General features: G+C 39.8%; 1 protein-coding gene across 1 annotated transcript in view; it reads left to right on the forward strand.

The window, feature by feature from the left end:
- acot7 (acyl-CoA thioesterase 7) overlaps window positions 1-21,183 on the forward strand; it is a 41,350-nt gene extending 20,167 nt beyond the window's left edge. Inside the window, exons 8-10 of the mRNA XM_076090866.1 lie at window positions 3,920-4,036; window positions 10,226-10,404; window positions 20,690-21,183. Of these exons, the coding sequence (XP_075946981.1) occupies window positions 3,920-4,036; window positions 10,226-10,404; window positions 20,690-20,788 (395 nt within the window). The 3' untranslated portion in view covers window positions 20,789-21,183. The remainder of the gene's footprint in view (window positions 1-3,919; window positions 4,037-10,225; window positions 10,405-20,689) is intronic.
- The last annotated feature ends 284 nt before the right edge of the window (window positions 21,184-21,467 follow it).

Genomic DNA, 21,467 nt, shown 5'->3' on the forward strand with positions numbered 1-21,467 from the left:
TGTTACCAGCTCGTTGCATATTTTGTCTGTCTGCTGTTTGGTGCTGAGCATGTGGGTTCTTAGAATTTTTATTCATTCAAAAACAGCTGCCTGCTAAAATCAATGCTCATGAGAGCAAGGAAATTGAACCAAAACACAAAAGTTGCAGGCCTGAATATCACAACAATTAACTATAAAATAGAGTTGAGGGAAACTGCAGTTGGTTGTGGGTTTATCACAATGAGAGACCCCCTTTTAATTTTAGCCTCTTTGTGGTACACTAACTAACGTTGTTATAGCCCCCATTAGCGTGTCAATATTCTAAAAGTCAGCATATTTCATACTCAAGTTTTGAATCAGCAGCAGTGAACAGGTAGGGTGCCTTGACAATTTTTTGATTCAGTTTAACGTAATCCAATGTTTACATTCAATTTCATCATCATGTCAGCTCATGATCCATCTCCACTCAGTGTTACATGCTCAGACACGACCCCTCCAGGCTTTGAATAACAGCAGCCTGCTTCACCTTGCACCCAGGAGGAATTTTCAATCTAAGGTGAGATCCCATCAATTTTCACAACATAGCGGGGATGGATAAAAAAATAAATCAAGATGGGATTTGGAAAATGCTTCACAACAGGCTTTTTGGAAGGAAGTGATGAATTTCCTTGTCCACACACACTTTAAGCCTGACATGCTGTTGTCACCTTTCAGAACTGTGGCCACATCATGAGCCTTTATCAGAGAGTGTTTTTAATGGTTATATCGGAAAAATCACTTTCACAGAGCCAGGCTTGAGTTTAGCCTCACACATCAAAGTCAGAGCTCGATTCAATTTTTCTAGCATCAAGACATTTTCTATTTTGAAATAGTTTGAAATATAAGTGCATTTTCTTTTACCCCTGACAAAGGTTAGCTTGGCGGGAAAAAGCGTTCTATATCAAAACTTTGCACCACTGTTTAGTTAGTTAATTTGATATTATTCTATTTTTATTGTATATATTTTTATACTCAATATATATATTTTTTTTACTACTCTGTTACTTTGATTGCTTACCTGTACCATAATGCTGCTGTAGCGAACAAAGTGATGGTTCTGGTCATTTGGGAATAAGAGGATGTCAAAGTAATGGCTTGTTTAATTCTTAATCAACTCAGCGGGCCCACTTTTACACTGAATGCCGCATTTAGGAGCAAGCAGCACATTCTGTTTGTACTCCCACACATTTGGCTGTCAGAAATAGAGCCACACAGTGCAGATGGTAGGAGGCTTCCGGGAGCCAAACCAGCCATCAGCAAGCAGACTTATTGATTCTCTGTAGCCCGAGAGATACAAAAAGCAACACAGAAGCAACGATTGGGGCAACTGGAGTGTCTAGTGAAGGGTCTGAATATCTTTAAATGAGCATACGTTCACAAACACACGCACATTACACACACACATTCTTTCTCCGACATGAGAAACAGATGCCACCCTCCTCGCTTTTTCTCATCTCCAACCCACCCACTCCCTACAAGATTACCCAATTTCTGTGAATAACCCACAAACAACTGTTTCCTTCACACATGACACAAGCTGGCCGTAGTGTGGCACACACAGACAAATGCAGATGTAGGTTTCTGAATTCCTCCGTGTCTACTTCATGAGCTCTGCTCCTTTAGGGAAATAATGGCTTTCAAGCCTTCCTGTAAGCTGCAGCCTTGATTTCCTGCCCAACGTGTTTCATTCCTCTTCAAATCATTAGCGAGCTTGAAGTACAGGACTTGGCAAAGTGCTCTGTAAACATTGTGATGATAGATTTGATATGTTCTCACATCTTAAAACTGATACTTCATCCAAAATGTAGCTTTTTTTGAATCAAAGACTTCCTGTTGGTTTTAATCGATGGCTTGTTTGTAGTTTAACCTCTCACACAGCGGCTTGGATTCATTTCAGTCCTCATGGCACAGTATAAATCATCAAACAACCATGAGATCGAGTGCACACGGTCATAAATAAAGCTTTTAATAACATGCAGCGACGACCATTTCAACAATCGGCATGTCTTCTGCAGATGAAGGCCATGTGTTAAAGCACCGGTTCAGTGTGCTCAGATCCCCTTTCTCATGCAGCATTATATCGTGTTCCAAATACTTTCAGTTGGGTTGAGGCTCAACATATTTAAACATATATACAAACACAAGCATCTAACTCTGTGACACTGTTAAAGTGAGAAACCGTTTATACTGTATTTACCCCATGACTCTCAGTATGTGCTGTTGCTTTTTTCTAGAATTGCTCATACAAACAACTTCACATTCAAAACTGATTTAATTTTTGGCGGCGAACGTTATAAGTTAGTATGGCGAAACGTACACAATTTGAGTTGCAAACGACACTGCTCCTGTCGGCTATACGCTCATGCTTGTTGACTCCGGGGAAGTGAAGAAGAGTTCAGTATCCAGCATCCAGCAGGAAAAGGGAACTGCAGTCAATGAGCCACAGTCACTTGCAGGCCTGCAGCCGAGGACATACTCTGCAGAGCCCTGAAGCCTCGCTGCTGCACAGTGCTGTTTATTCAAAGTTTATTCATTTTGATATCAATATTGTCCAAATTGCACCAATAGAGATTCGTTGCTTCAATAGTTAGATACTGCTTTTCCATTCTTAGTGTTCCTAAAATACCTTATATTAGTGTTTTGTGACCTGCCACCTACAGTGTGATGAAGGACTGATTAAGTTTAGGAAACTAGAACTACATGGTTAGGGTTATGAAAAGATCATCCTCATGGTTGAAGGGATAGTTTGACATTTTGGGAAATATGGTGATTTTTTTTTTTTGCGATAGTTTGAAAGTAATTTATACCATTCTCATGTGCTGGATTATATCTTGGCCAGGAGCAGTAATTCCCTGGACTCTCTCCTGGATCCAGCACATAACCTTCCAGTAAAACAGAGAATGTTATTAATCTTCGCATGTAACGCTTGACAAGAAACCAAATAAGCGTATTACTCAAAATGTCAAACTATTCCTTTAAAGGAAACCAGCCTCTTGTTTCAAAGTCACATACTTTGTATGCTCAACACACCAACTCTCTCCTTAGACGTTCTGTGACGGTATTATTTGTAAGAGTATGCTTTTAAGGAAAGCATAAACAGAGGTCATTTAAACTTTAGGACAAATTACTGAAGCTGCCGATGTCCTGGTGAAGACAGTCTCCATGGAAAAATAGATAACTGGACTATATAAGCTGCGTATTTATGTTTATGTTTACTATAACATTCATCACATTTGTTGAAACACGTCTTGTTGGCAGTCAGCTCATACACTGTCAACAGTGAACTGATGAGAAGCTAATGTTAGGGGGGGAAACTCATTTGTAATTAAGCGGCAGGTGTGTAGTTTTCTAATTTCATCAGGAAACCCATTAGCTTTTGCATTAAACAATCTCATCTCAGTGAATTAGTGTCTCGAACACAACAGAGTCCCTTATTTTCCCTTAAATGTAATACATTAGATTAGCTAAAAGCTCATTTTCATCTATAGTTTTGTATCTGATGTGTTCGCGCAGTTGTCATGGATCTGTACTTACTATAGGTTAAGACTTTTCAATAATATTTCATAACATGACTGACTATTTTATAGATACAAGGGGAGAGAAAATGATATTGAAACGTTCCCTCGGGTTGAGTCAGCAGTACTTATCGTCCATCTATGTTTTGCAGTTATTAGGGAAACTAACAAATACATCAATGAAAGTACTGGACGCTATTTTGTGATATTATGCCGTTCATGTACAGGACAAACGTTATAGTCACAGAAATGTGTCTTGTTTTTTTTTTTACAATGGAGAGAGAACAAAGACAAAAGACTATTCAGAACAAGTCAACACATATATATGAATCCCTCGCTATGGATCTTCTTACAAAAGTCAAACTGTGTTTGTGTGTCTTGAACAGGCGTGACCATGAAGCTGATGGATGAGGTCGCCGGCATTGTGGCAGCTCGGCACTGCAGCACCAACATTGTCACTGCCTCTGTGGATGCCATCAACTTCCATCGCAAGATCAACAAAGGTGAGGATGACAGGGAGAATACACTCAGAGCTTTAAGTCACTGATACATTGATGGATATGTACCTCCAAAAGATGCACTGTGGTGTTGGTAAAAGGCTGCAGGTTTCATGATGCTGCTCGTCTTTAACTTGCGACTCTTGCCCATTAATAAACTGCACTATCGAAAAAACGAATGACATGATAATGTGGAAAGAGTCAGCGGTCTATAAAGTCAGCCTCAGACAGTGCTGTTTTAAATTGGGCTAGCCAACATCAACAGCTGTCACACTGATGCTAATCAAGGCCCGTTTTGTTTCGTAGGGCTGCCGCTACATCTGGAAAAACATAGCATTGTTATGATTTAACATTTTCCATTACCAGGCTTTTTCTCTATGCTGTTTCCTCACTGTCAAAGTGAGATATCATTGATACTGTATTTTCAACACCTCTCGCCCTCTATACGGACACATTCTAAGCCTCTCATTGTAAAGTTCTTTCAAGGATTTTGACAACACCATTATCCACTTAGCCTTTGACATCTTAATAGGAAGGAAATTGTCTCACTGTAGTGGTAGAATATATACGGCTTTTCCATTCTGACAGTTGAAGGCTAGGTTAAAGGTTTTATTTGCAACACAGTTTGGACAATACAGTTAATCCAAAGTGCTTTTCAGGGCATTTAGGAGCAAAGATGAAGTACAGAAATCAAAGAAAGAACAAACATACAGATACACACCCACAGACAAACTAGATCAGAACTAGAGTGTTGCACTTGTTCCTTCACTGATTCCTAATATAATTAATAACGTGTATTTTACCACTGAATTACCTTATCAGGTTGCTTGTTGGCCTAGTGGACCTGCTGTATGTTGGATTTCATCATATCCGGCTCTCTCTCTCTCTCTCTCGCTCTCTCTCTCTCTCTCTCTCTCTCTCTCTCTTGTTATGTTTTCTCACAATAACTTCAAACTCTCCAATAAAGGTGAAACTGAGCATCACGAGCTCTTACAAATGAAAGAAACAGTTTGCACACAACAGAAAAACATTTTGACTCCCGATGAATATGACTTGAGTAGTCAGATTGAAATGCTTTTGAAATAATAATTATCAAACACGGTTAGTGAGAGAAAATATCGAAGAGCAAACCGCATTTTGACATTAAGATTGTGAAGCAATTGATCATTCGTCTCGTTCGTTAGTCTTTCATGGAATCCAAATATGTCAAATATGACAGCAGCCTCTTCAAAGTGGTGTAGAAGAGTGCATTACTTTTATGGGCTTTTCTCAGCTCAGTGTCTGTTTTATGTATCCATGCGCTGGAGATGATGTGATCCAGACATCCAGGGCTAAAATTCTGAGGTTATCATTATCTTACGATATTACGTCAACATAGGACCAGCTTCATCTCTCCCCATTGTTGAATTGTGAAGTGGAAAGCAAATGTTATATAGTTCACAGCTCTGCAAGTGTGCTAGGTCAGCTGTAAGTCCACGGCATTTGCAGTTCATGTCTTTTCAAATACAGGTGCCTTTATTCAAGCGGGATAATTCACTCAATCCAAAAGTGTTTTTTTCAAGGAGGCCTGAGTAAAGAGCGAGTGGCTGAAAAGGATTTTCAGAGAGGGGACGTTTAAAACATTTAACACGCACCTCCCTGTGTTTCAGGAGCAGAAAACCGAACAGTACAGATTGGTTCAGATCCATGTCCACATCTTTCAGCTGCTTCTAGTCGCTCCAGTTGCTGCCACCGTCTGTCCTCTGAGTTTAGGTGGTGGTGACATGATTTCCCCTGGCTTCCACAGTGACTTAGGTGTTATGTCACCAGTAGATTTCCCATTTTGCTGAAGGTGGTCACAAAAAAAAAGCAAGTGGTCTGCTTCGGAAAGGAATGGTCAAGGATCAAAACAAAACAACAAACAAACACCCAAAACAGCTACTGGCATTGTGGGCTGCACCTCTATCTTTTAATTTTATGAAGGAAATAGTTTTCCCTTTCCATTATTTACTACATCAAGCTAAATGTAGATACTATCACATGGCTTTCAGATATTTCCAGCACAGCTGCAGTCGAGGTTGAAGTTAAACTCTTTAAAGGATCCAAGTGGTTTGCATCAGGCTTTGTTGTGTTTTAGTCCCTCACAATAAAGGGCAGAAAGAGTAAATTAATTCATAACTTTTGCTCCATTTAATGTAAAAGCTTGCTGAACGCAAGAGATCAAAAAATCACGTAGGAACATTTTTATAAAAAAGGCAAAAGCTAATTTATTTGTAAAGCCCAATTCATACACTTTCAAAGTGCTTTACATCTATTTAATATAAATAAATTGACTTTATTGAATGAACAAAATAATAGGCAATAATGGCTAAGGTGCCACACAAACCAGTGTGAGGCTAGAGGACCACACACCAGCAGACACAGACAAAATGAGCATTAAATAAAGCGAGATTGGACGTTAAGACCCAGAACATTAAACAGGCCGAGGTCTGTGTCTGCACATTGCTCATGTGGAGGATGTTCAGATAATTTGTTTAGAAGCATTTGGAGGTCCTGCTGTGTATAGCCTGAACAGTTCACTTAATTAATTGCCCAGATTTTCAGTCTGGTGGGGTCCAGCAGCAGAAATATCACTTTAGAGCAGCACTGGTTAATGCAAACAAGTGTCATCAGAGAGAAGAAACACACAAGACCTGAATTTAAACTGCAGAAAGAATTAAGCTGTGTTTGAGAATGAACAAAGCAGCTTAACATGAACAAAGCAACATAACACTTCTTAATTTGCAAGGTCAGAGATTAATAAAGATCCCAGATGTTAGCAATAAGACAGTAATTGCATTTGCAATGTATGTTTGCAATTATACAAATGATTCAATTAAGTTGAGCAAGAATGATGTTAATGTTTTCTTTTATTTACTAATGTGTTTTCCTATCGTATCCCATCTCACTCCTCATTTGTCAACTAATTAACAGTGACAGTTTTCCTCTGTTGCGTTTGTAGTTTACCATTATCTTGTCTGTGACACTGTTCATTTGCATGTTTTGAGATGAAATGCTTGACTAAACAGAGCTAAAGCATCAATGTCCCACTGAAATGGCATCTATGTTGAGTGGATTGATTTTCCTTCTCAAAGACGTATGAATAGTTTAACCTCGGTGTCAAACTCCAGCCTGAGTGGAGCTGCGACACTTCGTTGAGTCTTCCAAAACATCACAAAATGGCAGCAGTCATGTAACCGTTTGTGAGTCACTTGTTCATTAGTGTCTTTTAAGGTTCTGCTCCTTCACAGAGAAGTGTTTAATTTTTACACCAGCAAAGTAAAGCAACTGCGATGTTGCACTGAACAATAATGTGTATTATTCTGCACTGAGAATATAAGTCAGTGAGGTGCTGGACATTGATGTACCACAGGAGTGTTTTCAGTCAGTGCTCTTCTCCATTATCTACAACAGCAAAATGCCCAGAGGTACAAAGAAGCAGAAGAAAGGCATAAAACTGAAGGGAGATGTTTTATGGAGAGAGAAGGGACTGCCAAAGGTGAGAGAGAAAGAAATAAGAGGGAACAGTGTTGCGTTATGAATACTCACACTTGTGTTCTTGTTCATTTTAGATTTCATGTCATTGATCCAGCATGAGATTTGACATTTCCATGTACAAATTAAATAAAATAACAAATAACTAACGACAGTAGAATTTAAATCAGGTAGTTCCTTGGTTTTTAGTAAAGATACAGTATAGTGTGTCTGCATATGAGACACTTTCTTTGATTCAAAAGAAACAATTTTGTCGCCCTAAAGGGTTTCTGGAGAAGTTGTCAGAAGTGAGGGCTGTTGTTTCACCTGCATTGCCTTGTGTCCTTTATTTTTTTTTGCAGTCTTCTCTGGTCATTTATGCAAACATGCAATTTGAAGCTTTTTTGTTGATAAAAAGAATGTAGAACAAAGAAAATACCATTCTGAGTTGTACTTTCTTTTTCACAGCCGGAGAAATATATTCACTTTGGTCCAATTGCGATAGAAACGAGTAGTAGAAACAACTTTACTCACGTAGACTGTAGTTAAAATAGCAAGATTAGCTTTATCAAACAGCTCCCCGAGATGAGACTCTGCCAGTTTTTCAGGTTGGCTGACCTTCAACGCTGCACATGTCCAAGATCTACTCTCTACATGAATCAATTATTAATCATGAAGGCCTTTAAAACAAAACCGCCCAGTCTCATCAAGGCTCATTTTTTTTTGTGTAATGTCATTGAGCAGAGCACACTTTATTGAGCCGAATACATCTGTGCCAGAGATAGTTTACCTGAATGACACTGGATTCGCTCCCGTCAGTAACATGTAAAAAACAACAACAAAAACCTCAATAACAATGGAGAGAACGGCCAGAAGTATTCTTGCACTTTGATTTTGAAAAGTTGCCAAAGGAATCTGTTAAATATATTTTAAGAGCAGTAGCCAAAGGCAGCAACACACGTTTTAGTAACAGTTAGTGTAACATTTGCTATAGTGATTACCACCTCACACTTCAGTGAAGTATGTGTTAATATGACTGAGAATTTTCAGTACGTATTGGGTTGCTTTTGTACACTGAGATACATTTTTTTTCTCCACATTTCCTCTGGCAAGCTCCACTCACAGATGATTGTAACCAAATGAATTACATTGGCACATGTCTTGTAAACTCTTCCTCTTCTCTTAAAATCTACTCAAACTTTCCACCAAGTCTTACTTCAGGGACAGAGCGGGATGTTTATCAGAGCCTTCAAAACAAACCATATGTTACAAAATCAACTATGAGCGTTTTCTGTTCTGCTCTAGTTATCGTTAAGGCCGAGTTAAGCACAACATAAAACAATCTGGTTAAGGTTCAAGAAGGATGGTGCCCACGGTTAAGGTTAAACTAGCATTGGTGTAATGGTTAAGGAAAACAAACACTCGTTCGCAGGAGACGGAAAGCGAACTATGATCTCTGGTGTCAAAGTCACACAATTTGTTCACCCAACTATCATCCTCTCTTGTGTGGCGGCACTTGTGCATTGCCACTGACAGAGTACAGCCATTATTCGCATGAACTGCGAGAGCTGTAAATTTAATCATTTGAACAAACAGTCAATGTTGTCTTTTTACTACGATGAGGACGGCCTTTAATCTCAGAGTCTCCTGCACGAGTGAAGAGCTCCATCAATGGACAACTCCACTGACATTTTAAAATCTCATTTTTGAGAATTAGGTTACAGCTTATACTTTGATAAAAGCCTTTTTTCATTTTCAATATAGATATGTTATTATCTTTGAGTGTTTTATAAGATCTCAGTCATCGACTCCAGATCTGTCTCAGACTGCAGGAATAACACCTTCTTTCCTCGTCTCTATGGCAACAGCAGTAATAACACAGTATGGGCACATGAAATAGGATAAAGACACACTTCAGCAATGCCCGGTCCTATTAGTTGACTTTTTTTTACCCCTCCCTGCAGTGACAAATAGGAGAAGAGCACTTATTTCTGATGAGTCAAACGCACTAGATGGATCAGATGGAGGATGCAATCAAAAGAAAGGGTCGCAAATGCTCTGCAGCAGTGCACATGACGTGGCCTCTTAATTTGTGGTTGTAAGCATTAAAACCTTCAAAAGATTTTGACTGCAATGCAACATTATTTTTTTTACATGTTTTCTAACTTCTCTGTTTTACTTTAAGCACACATGAACAAGCTTTATTTTGAAAGGTCCTACTTTGTATTCATCTGAAAGGCTTGCAGTAGGAGAGACTGATTGGCTGTAGTTGTTAAATTCTTCCAGCCAGAGATCAGCGCCCTGCTTCGCTCTGCTCTCCATGGGTGGAACAGACTTAAATGAGTTCATGATGCAACATTGTGAGGTAGATTGCAAGAGCAGATCCTGCATTTCCCTCGGCTGACTATATCACTATACCAGCTCATAGCTATACATGAAGCTCCTTAGTTTGATATCAGCTTAGCATTACTAGTCAGTATTGTTGTGTTGACTCAAAGTTTTCAGGTGACTTCAAACTTCAGTCATTTTGGCGTAAGATAGTTGCAACACTAGTCGCAACTTTATTTACCTATAGATGGCTGAAGGACAGAGTAGCTTGAATCAAACGTGATGATTTTAAAACATTAAACCAGTATATTGCATGAATGACAAACATATACATGTCAAACGTATTTTTCTCCCGTTTTTCTTCCTCTTCCCTAGGCTGTGTGGTGACGGTGACGGGGCGGCTCACATTCGTCAGTAACAAGTCTATGGAAATTGAAGTGTTGGTCGACGCTTCCTCGCTGGTGGAGGCAGATAAATATCGCGCTGTCTCTGCCTTCTTCACCTTCATCTCCCTGGACAAGGACAATAAACCTCTGTCTGTCCCTCCTCTTAAGGTTGGTACCATCCAGTCTTTCTAAAGTCTGTCTTTCATTTGATCCTATACTTCATTTTGTATCCACACACATGGGGCTACATTTACATAGGTGTTAAAGAGAGTGAGAGTCAAACATGGATTATTTGATGCGTCCACCAAGTACGGTGTAGCTTACTTTGAGCTCATATTTAAAACCTTGGCCGTGGATTTGCTTCTGCTGACACCTTTAAGGTCTATGCGCCCTTTTTTGGTTTTGTGGGCTCTGATAAAAATTTAATTGGAAACTTGTCCTTGGAACTTACAGAAAGAAATAACACAATGAAACACAACATTTACTTTACAGAGCAAACTAAAATTAGTTTTATGTAAAAACATTCCTGCTTTAAATTGAACTCGACTCAGTGTAGTTTGTTACTTTCACTCCTGGTATTTAAATGTAAGTTTAAAGAGTTAAAGTTACATCCCAATTTAATGTCTTCTTCTTATTCAGTAATTCAACCTTCAGTTTCTCTACTTTTGCCCTGCTCGTCACATTCCTTCTGTCAGTGACACCTGTGACCTTTGGAAAGCTCACAGCATGAGAGACATTTTGCACGTCGTCAGTGTCTGTGTTTGTTCTGGCTTGGCAGTACTCGTTGATCCAAACCCTGTTTAAATGCAAACACTGTACGCGCAGGCCATCTGTTTAATATTTAAATTCTTTCCTGGCGCCATTCGTACTCCCTGATTGTATTTGTGACGATCACTTTAAAACTCGTCCAACTATTCTGCGAGATGCGAGGGATTCATGCAACAAAGGGGCCATTACAATGGCATTCAAAGCACTTAATAAAGTAATCAGTGGATTGCAATTTGTTGTAACATTAAATGAATTAACAATAATCTTTATTTTGTGACTCAATTCATATTCTGTTGCATGTCTTCGGACATTTTTTTGTTTTTTGAATGGTTGTTGTTTCACAATATGGTATGAACCAGCTTCTTGATGAATTTGGTAATGATAGCATTTACGTTGTTTTGATTTGTAGTTAAGCACCACCCCTAACAATGTATATGAGCTAGGGATGCACAAATCCGGCTTGTTCAGTCCCGATACCTGGGCTTTGGGTACCAAGTATCAGTCCGACACCAGCGTTTCATTAATACGCTGCATGCCTCAATGTGTGGAAGTGACTGAGATCATTATTTTTTATGTAAGGCAACATTGCCTTTCTATTTTTCTATTTTTTATTAAAATAAGAATTTGTTTAATAAGAATTGTACACCAGCAAATTGGTCAAATTTTCAGTACAGCATGGTCTGAATGGGCAGCTCCAGAGAAATTGAACAGACCAACAGCAGGTAATTATTCTCACAAGGGCACACTTGTACAAAATTCTGAGAGTTTGCACTTGGGCTAATCATTACACTTTTAAGTATATGCAAAGTACTGAGTAAGCCAGGTAAATGCATTCAAAGTGAAGACCAAGCAGCAATATTTTAAGTAATAGATATCAAGCACAAAGCTGTTTTCTGGGTTAGCCTCCCTCGATCCTCTTACTTTAACCGGAATGACAAACCAAAGCATGTAGGAAATGTTTAATAAAGTATGTAAACTACTAATTGCGGTCTAAGTCAACCTAAGATCCGAACAGAATAGTGGTGCATATCAGCAGGAAGGAAGCCAAGCTTGGCCTTAACTATGAGAATGAAGCGCGGATGGTTGTTATAGGTGGGTTGTCATGCCGCCAAGTGCTGCATTGACCCCTCTTACCATAAACATTAACACACTCATGAAGGCGCAAGCATCAGCCTTCAACACCATGACACATCTATTTGAAAACAGACTCCTCTCCTTCTGCCCCTGCCAGACTGATACGTATGTGCATCTAATGTGCGTCACCGCTGGTCGGCCTTTTCAAAAGCGCCCGTCATTCTTCCCCATTTCCATTTCACAAAAACCCGTGTTTGGTTTGCTCCATTGTCTGCCTCCGTCCACGCATTCATTACCTGGTTTTCCATCTTGCACAAGCTTTTGTTTTAATGGCAGGGAATTGCAGCGATGATTAGAGTCATTGTAATTTCTCTGCTCACCTCAATTTTATGAAAAGAGAGGCAAAAAAAAAAAATATCTCCTGGCAATTTTAATAATTCATCCTCAACACTATAAATGGAAATCTAAAAGGAGGCAGTGCTGCCAGGGCTCTGATGTAGCATGTCAGATAAACAAAGGCAGGAATAGAGAAATCTGTGTGTGTGCATAACAATGTTGGATAGAGATGCAATATAGACCGACTGAATGTTTGTGTAGAACAAAGACAAATAAAGCTCTAGTGCATGTAGGTTTGAGTGTGACGGAGCGGGCTGCACATGCATGAACAAATCACTGAGCACCAATTGCGTGTGTGTTTATTCATATGAGTGAGAGAAGGAGGACAAGGCTCAATCGGGGCTATTTCTGGCTTTATCATTTACTTGAACATGGAACAAGTCTCAAAACAAGGGAGTGACCGTCCATACTCTATTGATGAAGCTAAACCTATTCTTAGATGTCAGTTCCTTGGTGTTTAATCACATGCAGGAAATAAGGTTGAACACGTCAATCCAATTAACACCTGGAGATGGGACTGTGAGGAAAGGAATGGAAATGCAATTATGACATTAATTAGCCTATAAGCCAAATAATGCTGAGTTGAAGAAAGCGCGACAAACATTTGGCCTCCCCGTCCTACGATTTTAATTTTACCCCAGGAAATCTACCATGTATTATTCTCAGCAGTCCTATCAAATAGCATTTACTTGTTGTTATAACAGATTTCCCCCCTCAGCACTCAGCACGTATCAGACTAGATACTCCTGCACACAATCTCCTGTAAAACCAAAATGTGACATTTTTACTTCTCAGTTTTTGAATGAACAAACAAGATATGTTTATTTAGTGAGCCTAGAGAGGCTGGTAGTCGGATTTTGTTCCCTTTGGACAGTGCCAGTTAAGCTGTTTCCATTCCTTTTTGCTAAACTAAGCTAACCATGGCTGCTGGCTGTAGCTTCATATTTACTGTGTACAGTCTTCTCATCTGACTCTTGGCAAGAATTTGAAATAAGCTCATTTCCCAAAGTGCCGAACTATTTCTTTAACTACGCTGTATTTAATATTCAGAGCATTAATCTAGCAGCAAACAAGTGTTATCTAAAGATATAGTGGAGTAATGTCTACCTGAGCAGAGAATGAAGTCGCTCTTCCTCTGTGTGTGTTATATGGCGGTTACAGATGATAATGCCGTCCAGAGCGATGGAGTTTTTATGAAAGAGTAGCACCCACCCTCTGGTTCCCCCTCAGGTAAACACTGTCAGCTCCGTCAGCTCTTTTGCAGAGTTTTTTACTGTTAGTGCTGCTAGAGCCATTAGCTCTCAGGCGCCATGTTGAGAGACGCATCGAAATGCTCCCAATCTGGGATCTTACACCTTTAAATATCACTCCAAGTTATCTTGTATGATCCTCGCACCCTATTATGAAACAAATATACCAAATACAATGTTTTTCTACTATTTGATTCTAGTGAGGAGGGTTTTCAACATGTGCCTCAGGACACGGTGACTGTGAAACCGTAATATGTATCACCTGTGTTTGCACTAAGATACAATTTTTATAGTATTTCAGAGGGTCAGGTTGAGTCTCCTCCTCTTTAAAGTATTTATATTGTCACTGAATATCTTATCTTTCTTTTCACCAACTCCTGTTCAACTGTAACATCAAAACAACTCCATGTCAAACCTTATGCTAATGAAATTTTTTATGACATTGCGGCAGATTTTGCTCCAGTTGTGTTCTATAAATAGCATGATCGAAAGGACAGCTTCTGCTATTTTTGACTGCAGGTTGATTCCCCCCCGTTCTCTTATCCTCGCTCTCTCTTCAGTGAACCCGTTGTGTTGACTATTTTTAGATTTTCCCGTTTTAGCTCAGCAGAGGGGGGAGGGTTGCCACCAACGTAGCACACTGTGGGTAATGCTGAAGTGGGGAAAGAGGACAGCATGATCAGAAGGGAGGATATCGGGGGATGCCTCGCCTCTCTGCAGCAGTACCCTTGAAAAGTACTGAAATAATGTATTTGCACGCTTGGCCAGCGGAGAAATAATCGAAAAATGCCTCGAAGCACCTTTGACCAGCGTATGTCTTTGTTGTGTTTCTGATGATTTTTAGTGGGGTAACAGTCGCCTCAAGGTTTGAAAAACTGTCTTGTTACCAGAAGGTCAGCACTTTGAATCCTCGGCCAGTGGCCAGTGCATACTGAATACCAGCTGTTGGTGGAAGTCCTTCTGCAGAGGCATTTAGGTTATACAGTTAATAAGTGAATTAATTCATTGTGAACATATGAAGGTTTTGGTACTTAGATCTTGCTTTCTTTTCATTCCTCTTCCTTCTTGTTCAGTGTGTCATAATATCTCTCCTTCCTCCCTTCTTCTATTCTTGCTTCATTTCTCACTTCTTCCGCCTTTATTCATCTTTCCTGCCCTCCTCTCTTTATTTCCATCCCCCCTCACCCTCTTTTCTCCATCTCTCTCCCTCCTCCATCTCTCTCCCTCCTCCTTCATCTCTCTCCCTCCTCCTTCGTCTCTCTCCCTCCTCCCTGGCAAAGACTCAGCTGGCCTCCCGTGACACAAAAACAAGCCCGGTTGTCATGGCAACCTCCTGTAGTCCACATGAAGTGATGCACATTTATTTTTAGATGCCTCCCATTCAAGACAATCAGCAACGGGTTAACGGGTACACTTGTGCCAGAGTTGCAGATATTTCTGACTGTGTGGTAATCCGAGGCTCGACACATGGAACGTATCAGCGATTGTTCTCACTGCGCCTCAGTCCATGAATCTGTAATGGATGGTTAATTATGAGTATTAGGCATTTTTGATTATACCTCATATCCTTTTTTGGGGTATTTTCAATCTCATCCAGGTCTGGGTCAGTTTTTTATATCCTACATGTCCTATAACGACCCTCAGCCGTGCCAGAAAATGATCAGAAAAGTGTTTTAATTAGATATATAACGCAACGTTCAATACAAGGATGAGTGCTTCTGGAATCGTCACTGTGTGTTGTGTTTCAGCCCTGCAAAGGATTCATGTTTTTAAATCACTGCCAAACATTTTCCAAAGCATACAAAAGCAATGTGTACATTGTTGAATGACTTTTTTCTAGTTGTGATTTGGGTCCATCCATTTCTGGAAATCAACGTTGGACTTGAAACTATCTGAGCTCGGTGATTTAGTTCAGTGAATGTCTTGTTTTATTTTACTCAAATAGCTGCCTTTTATTAAAGCTCAGACGCATTTGAGAAATGCACCTCGGGCTAATTGTGCTTTCATTTCACAGTTTTTCAGTGAGATGAAATATGTTGTCAGAAAAAAACAAACCCAGAATACACCAATACCCAAATAACAGTGAAAACTAGCCATCGTAGTTATATACATCACATTATTACTTATACAACAGTGCTGTTGCTGAAACTGTGATGAAGCTCAGATTATTGTGGAAATTGGGATGAATTGTTGATGTTTTACAGGCTGAACTACTGACAGCATAAAATATTAATCATGACTGAACAGACGGATCCACGGACAGAGGTCCTCTCAGCATTATAAATTAATTAGAAAGAGTATTTGAAATGATTTGTTTTATGTCTACAAATGAAACACCTTTCAGCATTGTCTAAAATGTCATCTTTTGTGTGTGTGACTGTATCTCTATCTCTGTCACACATAAACATATAGGACAGTATTTAGACTCATGTGTAGGTTAATATCTAGGTTGTTATTTTTGTAGAGTTGGTTGCTTACAGCTTAGTGCTACTTTTGGGACTCTGGCATTCGGCAGTGCCACTGATGCCCCGTGCCCACTCTGATAACAGCTCGTGCCAACACAAAGGAACCCCTCTGGCATTTCGCTGGCATTGTCCGATCAGTCCTGTTAACGAGCCTTGTCCCTGTTCCAAGTTTACATAATTTGTCACGGTCCATTCAGCTGTCCACACCTAATGGACGACCAGCATGCCAGGTGAAACAGCTGTTATTCTTGGCCGTTTGACCCCATCGGCCAAGGCTCTGATGTCTGACTTTGTCTTGGTCATCTGTGGGCGATATTCAAATGAATAGTTTAAAGTGTTCCAGTATGATTTATTGTGTGTGTGTTATTTTGTATTAGCCACACTAGTAGCATGGCTCTAGAGATGTCGGTTTATTTTGGTCCCGACGGAAACACCTCAACAGTCATTGGATGGATTGACACAGATACAGTCATCCAACTCTGCAGTAGCAAATGTTTGCATGCTAACATCTTAAGATGGTCAACAAGGTCAAAGGGGAGCTATTGTATTTTACACAATGTGGGCCCTCATTCTTGCTGTGTATGAACTGTTACACATATAGTCACGTTTATTGCAAAGTTATTGCACAATACGTGCTCAGTAATTGCGCGTTCATTTTATCGTTGCCTGAATTGTAAAAAGCAATGCGATTGGAGACATTTAAGTTGAAGAAGTAATAAAACAAGCATGACTGCTTTTAGCGGGGGTTCTGCATCAGAGAGTCACCAGCAGAAGGTGATGATCCTGCATAATCATAGTTATTAGACTGGAGCCACTGTGGGAATACCAATTACACGGGGACACCAAAAGGACATTTTGAGCCTAGCATTGAAGTGTCACAGTGGGTTATGTAAACGTGATCCGCATGAGCATAAACATTCCATGCACGCGTGCAGCTTAGCATGAAATGCACACAAAGTATAAGCCGGACAAATAATGTGCACACATAGACACGTGGACAAAACTGTAGAAGCACCAGTGTTAGGGCTTTGTGGATGTGTTAGCTGTGATGTTATGGTTCATTAGAACTATTACAGCAAACGAGTAAACAAGCCATTAAATAAGCAACATTTACAATCATTAGAAAGGATCATTTACTTTGCATTAGGCTTAAACCAGCATTAAATGTTATGTAGAGTCAGGCCACTTTACAGTGCAAGTCTGTCAGTTGGTGAGCATTTGTTTCTCTTCGGACTGGATAATGCTGTTTTCCACTAATAACATGAAGGCCTGTTTCTTGGAATGAAAACAATAACTGGAACGCCTGCGTCTTCCTGTAGTTTTGTTTGGCCGGGCGAGATAAGACTGATATAATTTAACTCAGGCGGCAGTGGAAAAACAGTACCTGGAAATATTCTTCTTGGAAACGGGTATATGTTTATGATTATGAAAATGCATTTTGAACCAATGAAAGAGACAACACAAAACAAGTAGTGTATGAGAAATCTCTAATCAATAGAGTTTAAATTATAACTAGTAAGTCCAGTGTTTTAATAGTCGGTGCCTACATGAACCTATCCTTCACCTAAACAGTCTCACATTTTCTGCTGCCAGAATGGTGTTTCCTTTCCTATTGCATCGTAACTTTAGAGGACCATATCTCATATCTTATTAACTTCTTCATTAGCAGTATTGAGGTTTACTGTTAAACTGACATGCTTGTTAAACCATTTCAACCTGTAGCTGACTATGGTTTTAAAAGTCTAATTAGATAATGGTTAAGTCCTCGGGGGCCCAAGTGGGAGAGAGATACGAGGGGTTTGAAACTATGAGAATAGAAGGCACAAACAGCCTGAGACACTCTTGATTAATACACCATAGACTGCATTTAAATGTAAATGTTCACCCAGTACCAACCTATAGCTAGTCTAACTTTAAATATGTTGTTGACTTCTTATCATATTACCCACTGACACCTTATTAATAAAAATAAAAATAGCTGTTTTAACTTTTGTAACTGCAGATAGATGCAACAGACCGATAACCATTTTAATATTGTTACTTTTCACAGATTCTTCTGGTCAAATGTAGTCCCATCATCTTACCGTCAGTGTTTTACTTGGATGTGGTTGCATGGCTGCAGTCCCTCTGAACTATTTTTGGGCTTGTAATGAAATCATTTTAAACCAGTGTGTTGTGTCAAATGATGGATGTCTTTGGCACGCACAATAGCTGTACTAAAGTAGATGATTTATAAACCTCTGTTTGGTGTCAGGCTCCCAAATCACCTTGTCGGGTCTTATCTCAGTAATACTGTAATGACCAGCTCCCGCTACGTTTTCCTGCTTGCAGTCCAATTGGAAATGTTAACTAGTTGCCTAATGTTCCTGTCTAATTAGAGACAGGGAATTATACACAGACTCAAACAACTCAAAAGATATTATAATAATCAAGAAGCCGTAGCTGTCTGCCTCCCAACATGGCCACAGCTAACCATTGGATACCACTTCAAAAGAAAATGCTTGCTTTCTGTGCAGTGATGACACATGGAAAGCATCATATAACTGTTTCTCTGTCACTTGTTACAATATGCAGCAACAAGACATTACCTAAATGCGCTACTTGTACTTGTTATGTTTGTACATTTGTCTTATATGATCAGAGAGCAACACTGGTTTTGTATGTAACTGCTGCGCTTCATAACACACAGGGAAAATGGATAGTGTGAAAGGCCTACAGGTATTACAGTATTTGTTATTTTATTTTAAATCCATGAATTTGCAGTGTGACTGTGTACACAATCAGTGACTTTCACACACTAGAACAAGACTCCACAGTTCCTGATTGTGTACCTTTAAAATGATATTGTCTGAGCAGCACTTCTGTTTCTGTAAATATTTGAAAATACTGGAACTGTGGTGAAACTTGGTCTCCCTCTCTCTCTTTTTTTTTTTTTTTTGAAAGTCAATGAACTGGAATTATCCATTACTTTCAGTTGAATGGCAGAAGCAAAATTGACTGAGCAGTATGTTGAGTGTTATATAACCAGCATACAACAAACACACCAATACTACAGCTGCATGCTCCTGAACCAGCTCTGCAGAGATAGATAATCCCACCGCTGTTGTGTTCGTGGCGCAGCGTCACTATTTTGATATTCTCATCATATTTGTGTCGTGACCCCTAGACTTGTCCCTGGCGTGGTGTTTTGTCATATCCGTTCCCACTCTGCTCTCTCCATAAAGTTAAGGCGCCGTCTGTCAGCTTTGCTGAGTGGCAGGTGCTCTTGAATCTGCCACTCACCTGGTGTGTGCAAAGCAAGGAGCCTCCATCTGAACAGCTCATTGACGTTGGTATTAACAGTTTTACATACGAAAACATGCATAGGCCTGTGTGTGTGCGTGCTCACATACAACACACACCCCCCTAAGAACTCCCTAAGAACAGTGTGCGGATGAGGGAGTGGGGAAGCGGGCAGCACCATTAAAGTAAGTGTTGACACTGTCACCGGTGGTGGTATTGTTGTTTAAGTCACGAGGTTGCCAGGCAGTGTTAATAAACCGCGCAGGCTATTCCTCCCACCAATCAGCAGCCAAACTGAGCTAAGTGAAGGAGAAAGACTCAGAATAAAAACAGAAGTGAATAATTGATTCATGTAAATCCAGGAGCTCTTCCCAGAATCCCTGGGTGTGATGACGCTATCAATATTTAAAATAATACCAATATATTATGTACGTGGTGTGCTAAAACTGATTGATATATATATAATATGCATACGACACTCTGTTATGGAAGTAGATTATGGTGATACCGTACAGTGCAATCATACAGTAAACAGCGTTAGGATCCATTTAGCTGGGAGCTGTAAATATTTACATCCATATTCGTGGAACTCTGTGAATTAGTTTGAGTTTCCTTATCATGGTTACAATATTGGTTACGAGATATTTTATCTGTTGGTAATATTAGATGATAAGCCAACAGTCACAAAAAATCCTAACAATTATTATTTAGGTAACTTTGACGTAATATGCTCATTAAATTCCATACAAGCTGGTAGTTGTGCTGCTGATAATGTTAAATTTCACGACCAAAGACCACTGACTGATATCCCAATCCTTATTCCTTACTGCCAGCTTTGCAGAAATATCAAATGTTCTGTAGATGACACATACATTCACAATGCTCTGCGTTGTTTAACATGTCATCGTAATGACTTAAAAATCATGAAGTTTAAGGAATTTCAAGGGGTTCAGTGTCCTGCAAATGTCTTGCAAATCATCTCATGGGGTTTCATTCAACTTTACCGAGATGTATTCTGCTTCTTTAGTCTCCAATGCAAAGCCTCTCTGAGTTTCAGTCATTCATTCTGTATTTTATTAAGAAGATGAATGACAATCACAACGGCACAGACTGGTAAATTAGATGCCCACTGTTAATGTAATAAGCATTCCAGTGCACAATATGTGTAAATGATGAATGTGTCTGTTAACTAATCTTCTGTCTTTTTTTGTCTGTCAGATTGACGGAGAGGAGGAGCAGAGACGTTTCGATGAAGGCAATGCACGTTACCTCCAGAATAAAGCAAAAAGACTCGCAGATAAGCAGCGCCAGCAGTGACGTCGCTGCTCACCAGAGTAAAAGCGTCTGCAGCAACAGTATCAACCCCACACAGCACATACAGTATGAAGGACATAAAAAAAACCTCCCCCGTTCTGTAACTGTAGAACCCTGTTAAACCCAAACCTGTGATGATTGTTTTTTCCTGTGCTATGCACCAAAATGTCCACATATGGCTGTATATGTATTTAAGATTAAGAGTACATCTTTTATTTCGGCAATATTTTGAATGATGTATAAAGACTATTCATGATCCAAAGTGACAGTCTGACTGTAAAAGTAAGATAACAATTTTATTTTAGGAAGAATTGTAAGTATGAAGACTTCATGTTTGGTGTCAGTGCAAAGCGATAGTCTGAGTGCAAATAATGAATAAGTGAGTGAATAATGATGAATAAAAGATCCAGGCGTGAGTCTGGGGCTCTCGCCTCACGTCCTTGCTAGTTTGATGAGGATGATGATGATGTCATTGTCTTGGGCATGCCTTGGCAGAGAGGGCACACGCTATCCATCTTTTCAGCACAGTGTCTTTCACAGAGAAATCAGGGGAGCTCGGGGGCTTTGACTCAACTCGCATCTCTCCCACGCCCGCCCTTCCCCTTTTCCTCCTCGCCGCTCTCCTCCTCCTCTGCTAGTCTGTCACACTCTGACTCCAGCGATCGCTCTGCCTCAACATTCT

The sequence above is a fragment of the Anarhichas minor genome, unplaced genomic scaffold, assembly GCF_050575085.1.
Source record: "Anarhichas minor isolate MPS153535 unplaced genomic scaffold, ASM5057508v1 ptg000003l, whole genome shotgun sequence".
NCBI lineage: Eukaryota > Metazoa > Chordata > Actinopteri > Perciformes > Anarhichadidae > Anarhichas > Anarhichas minor.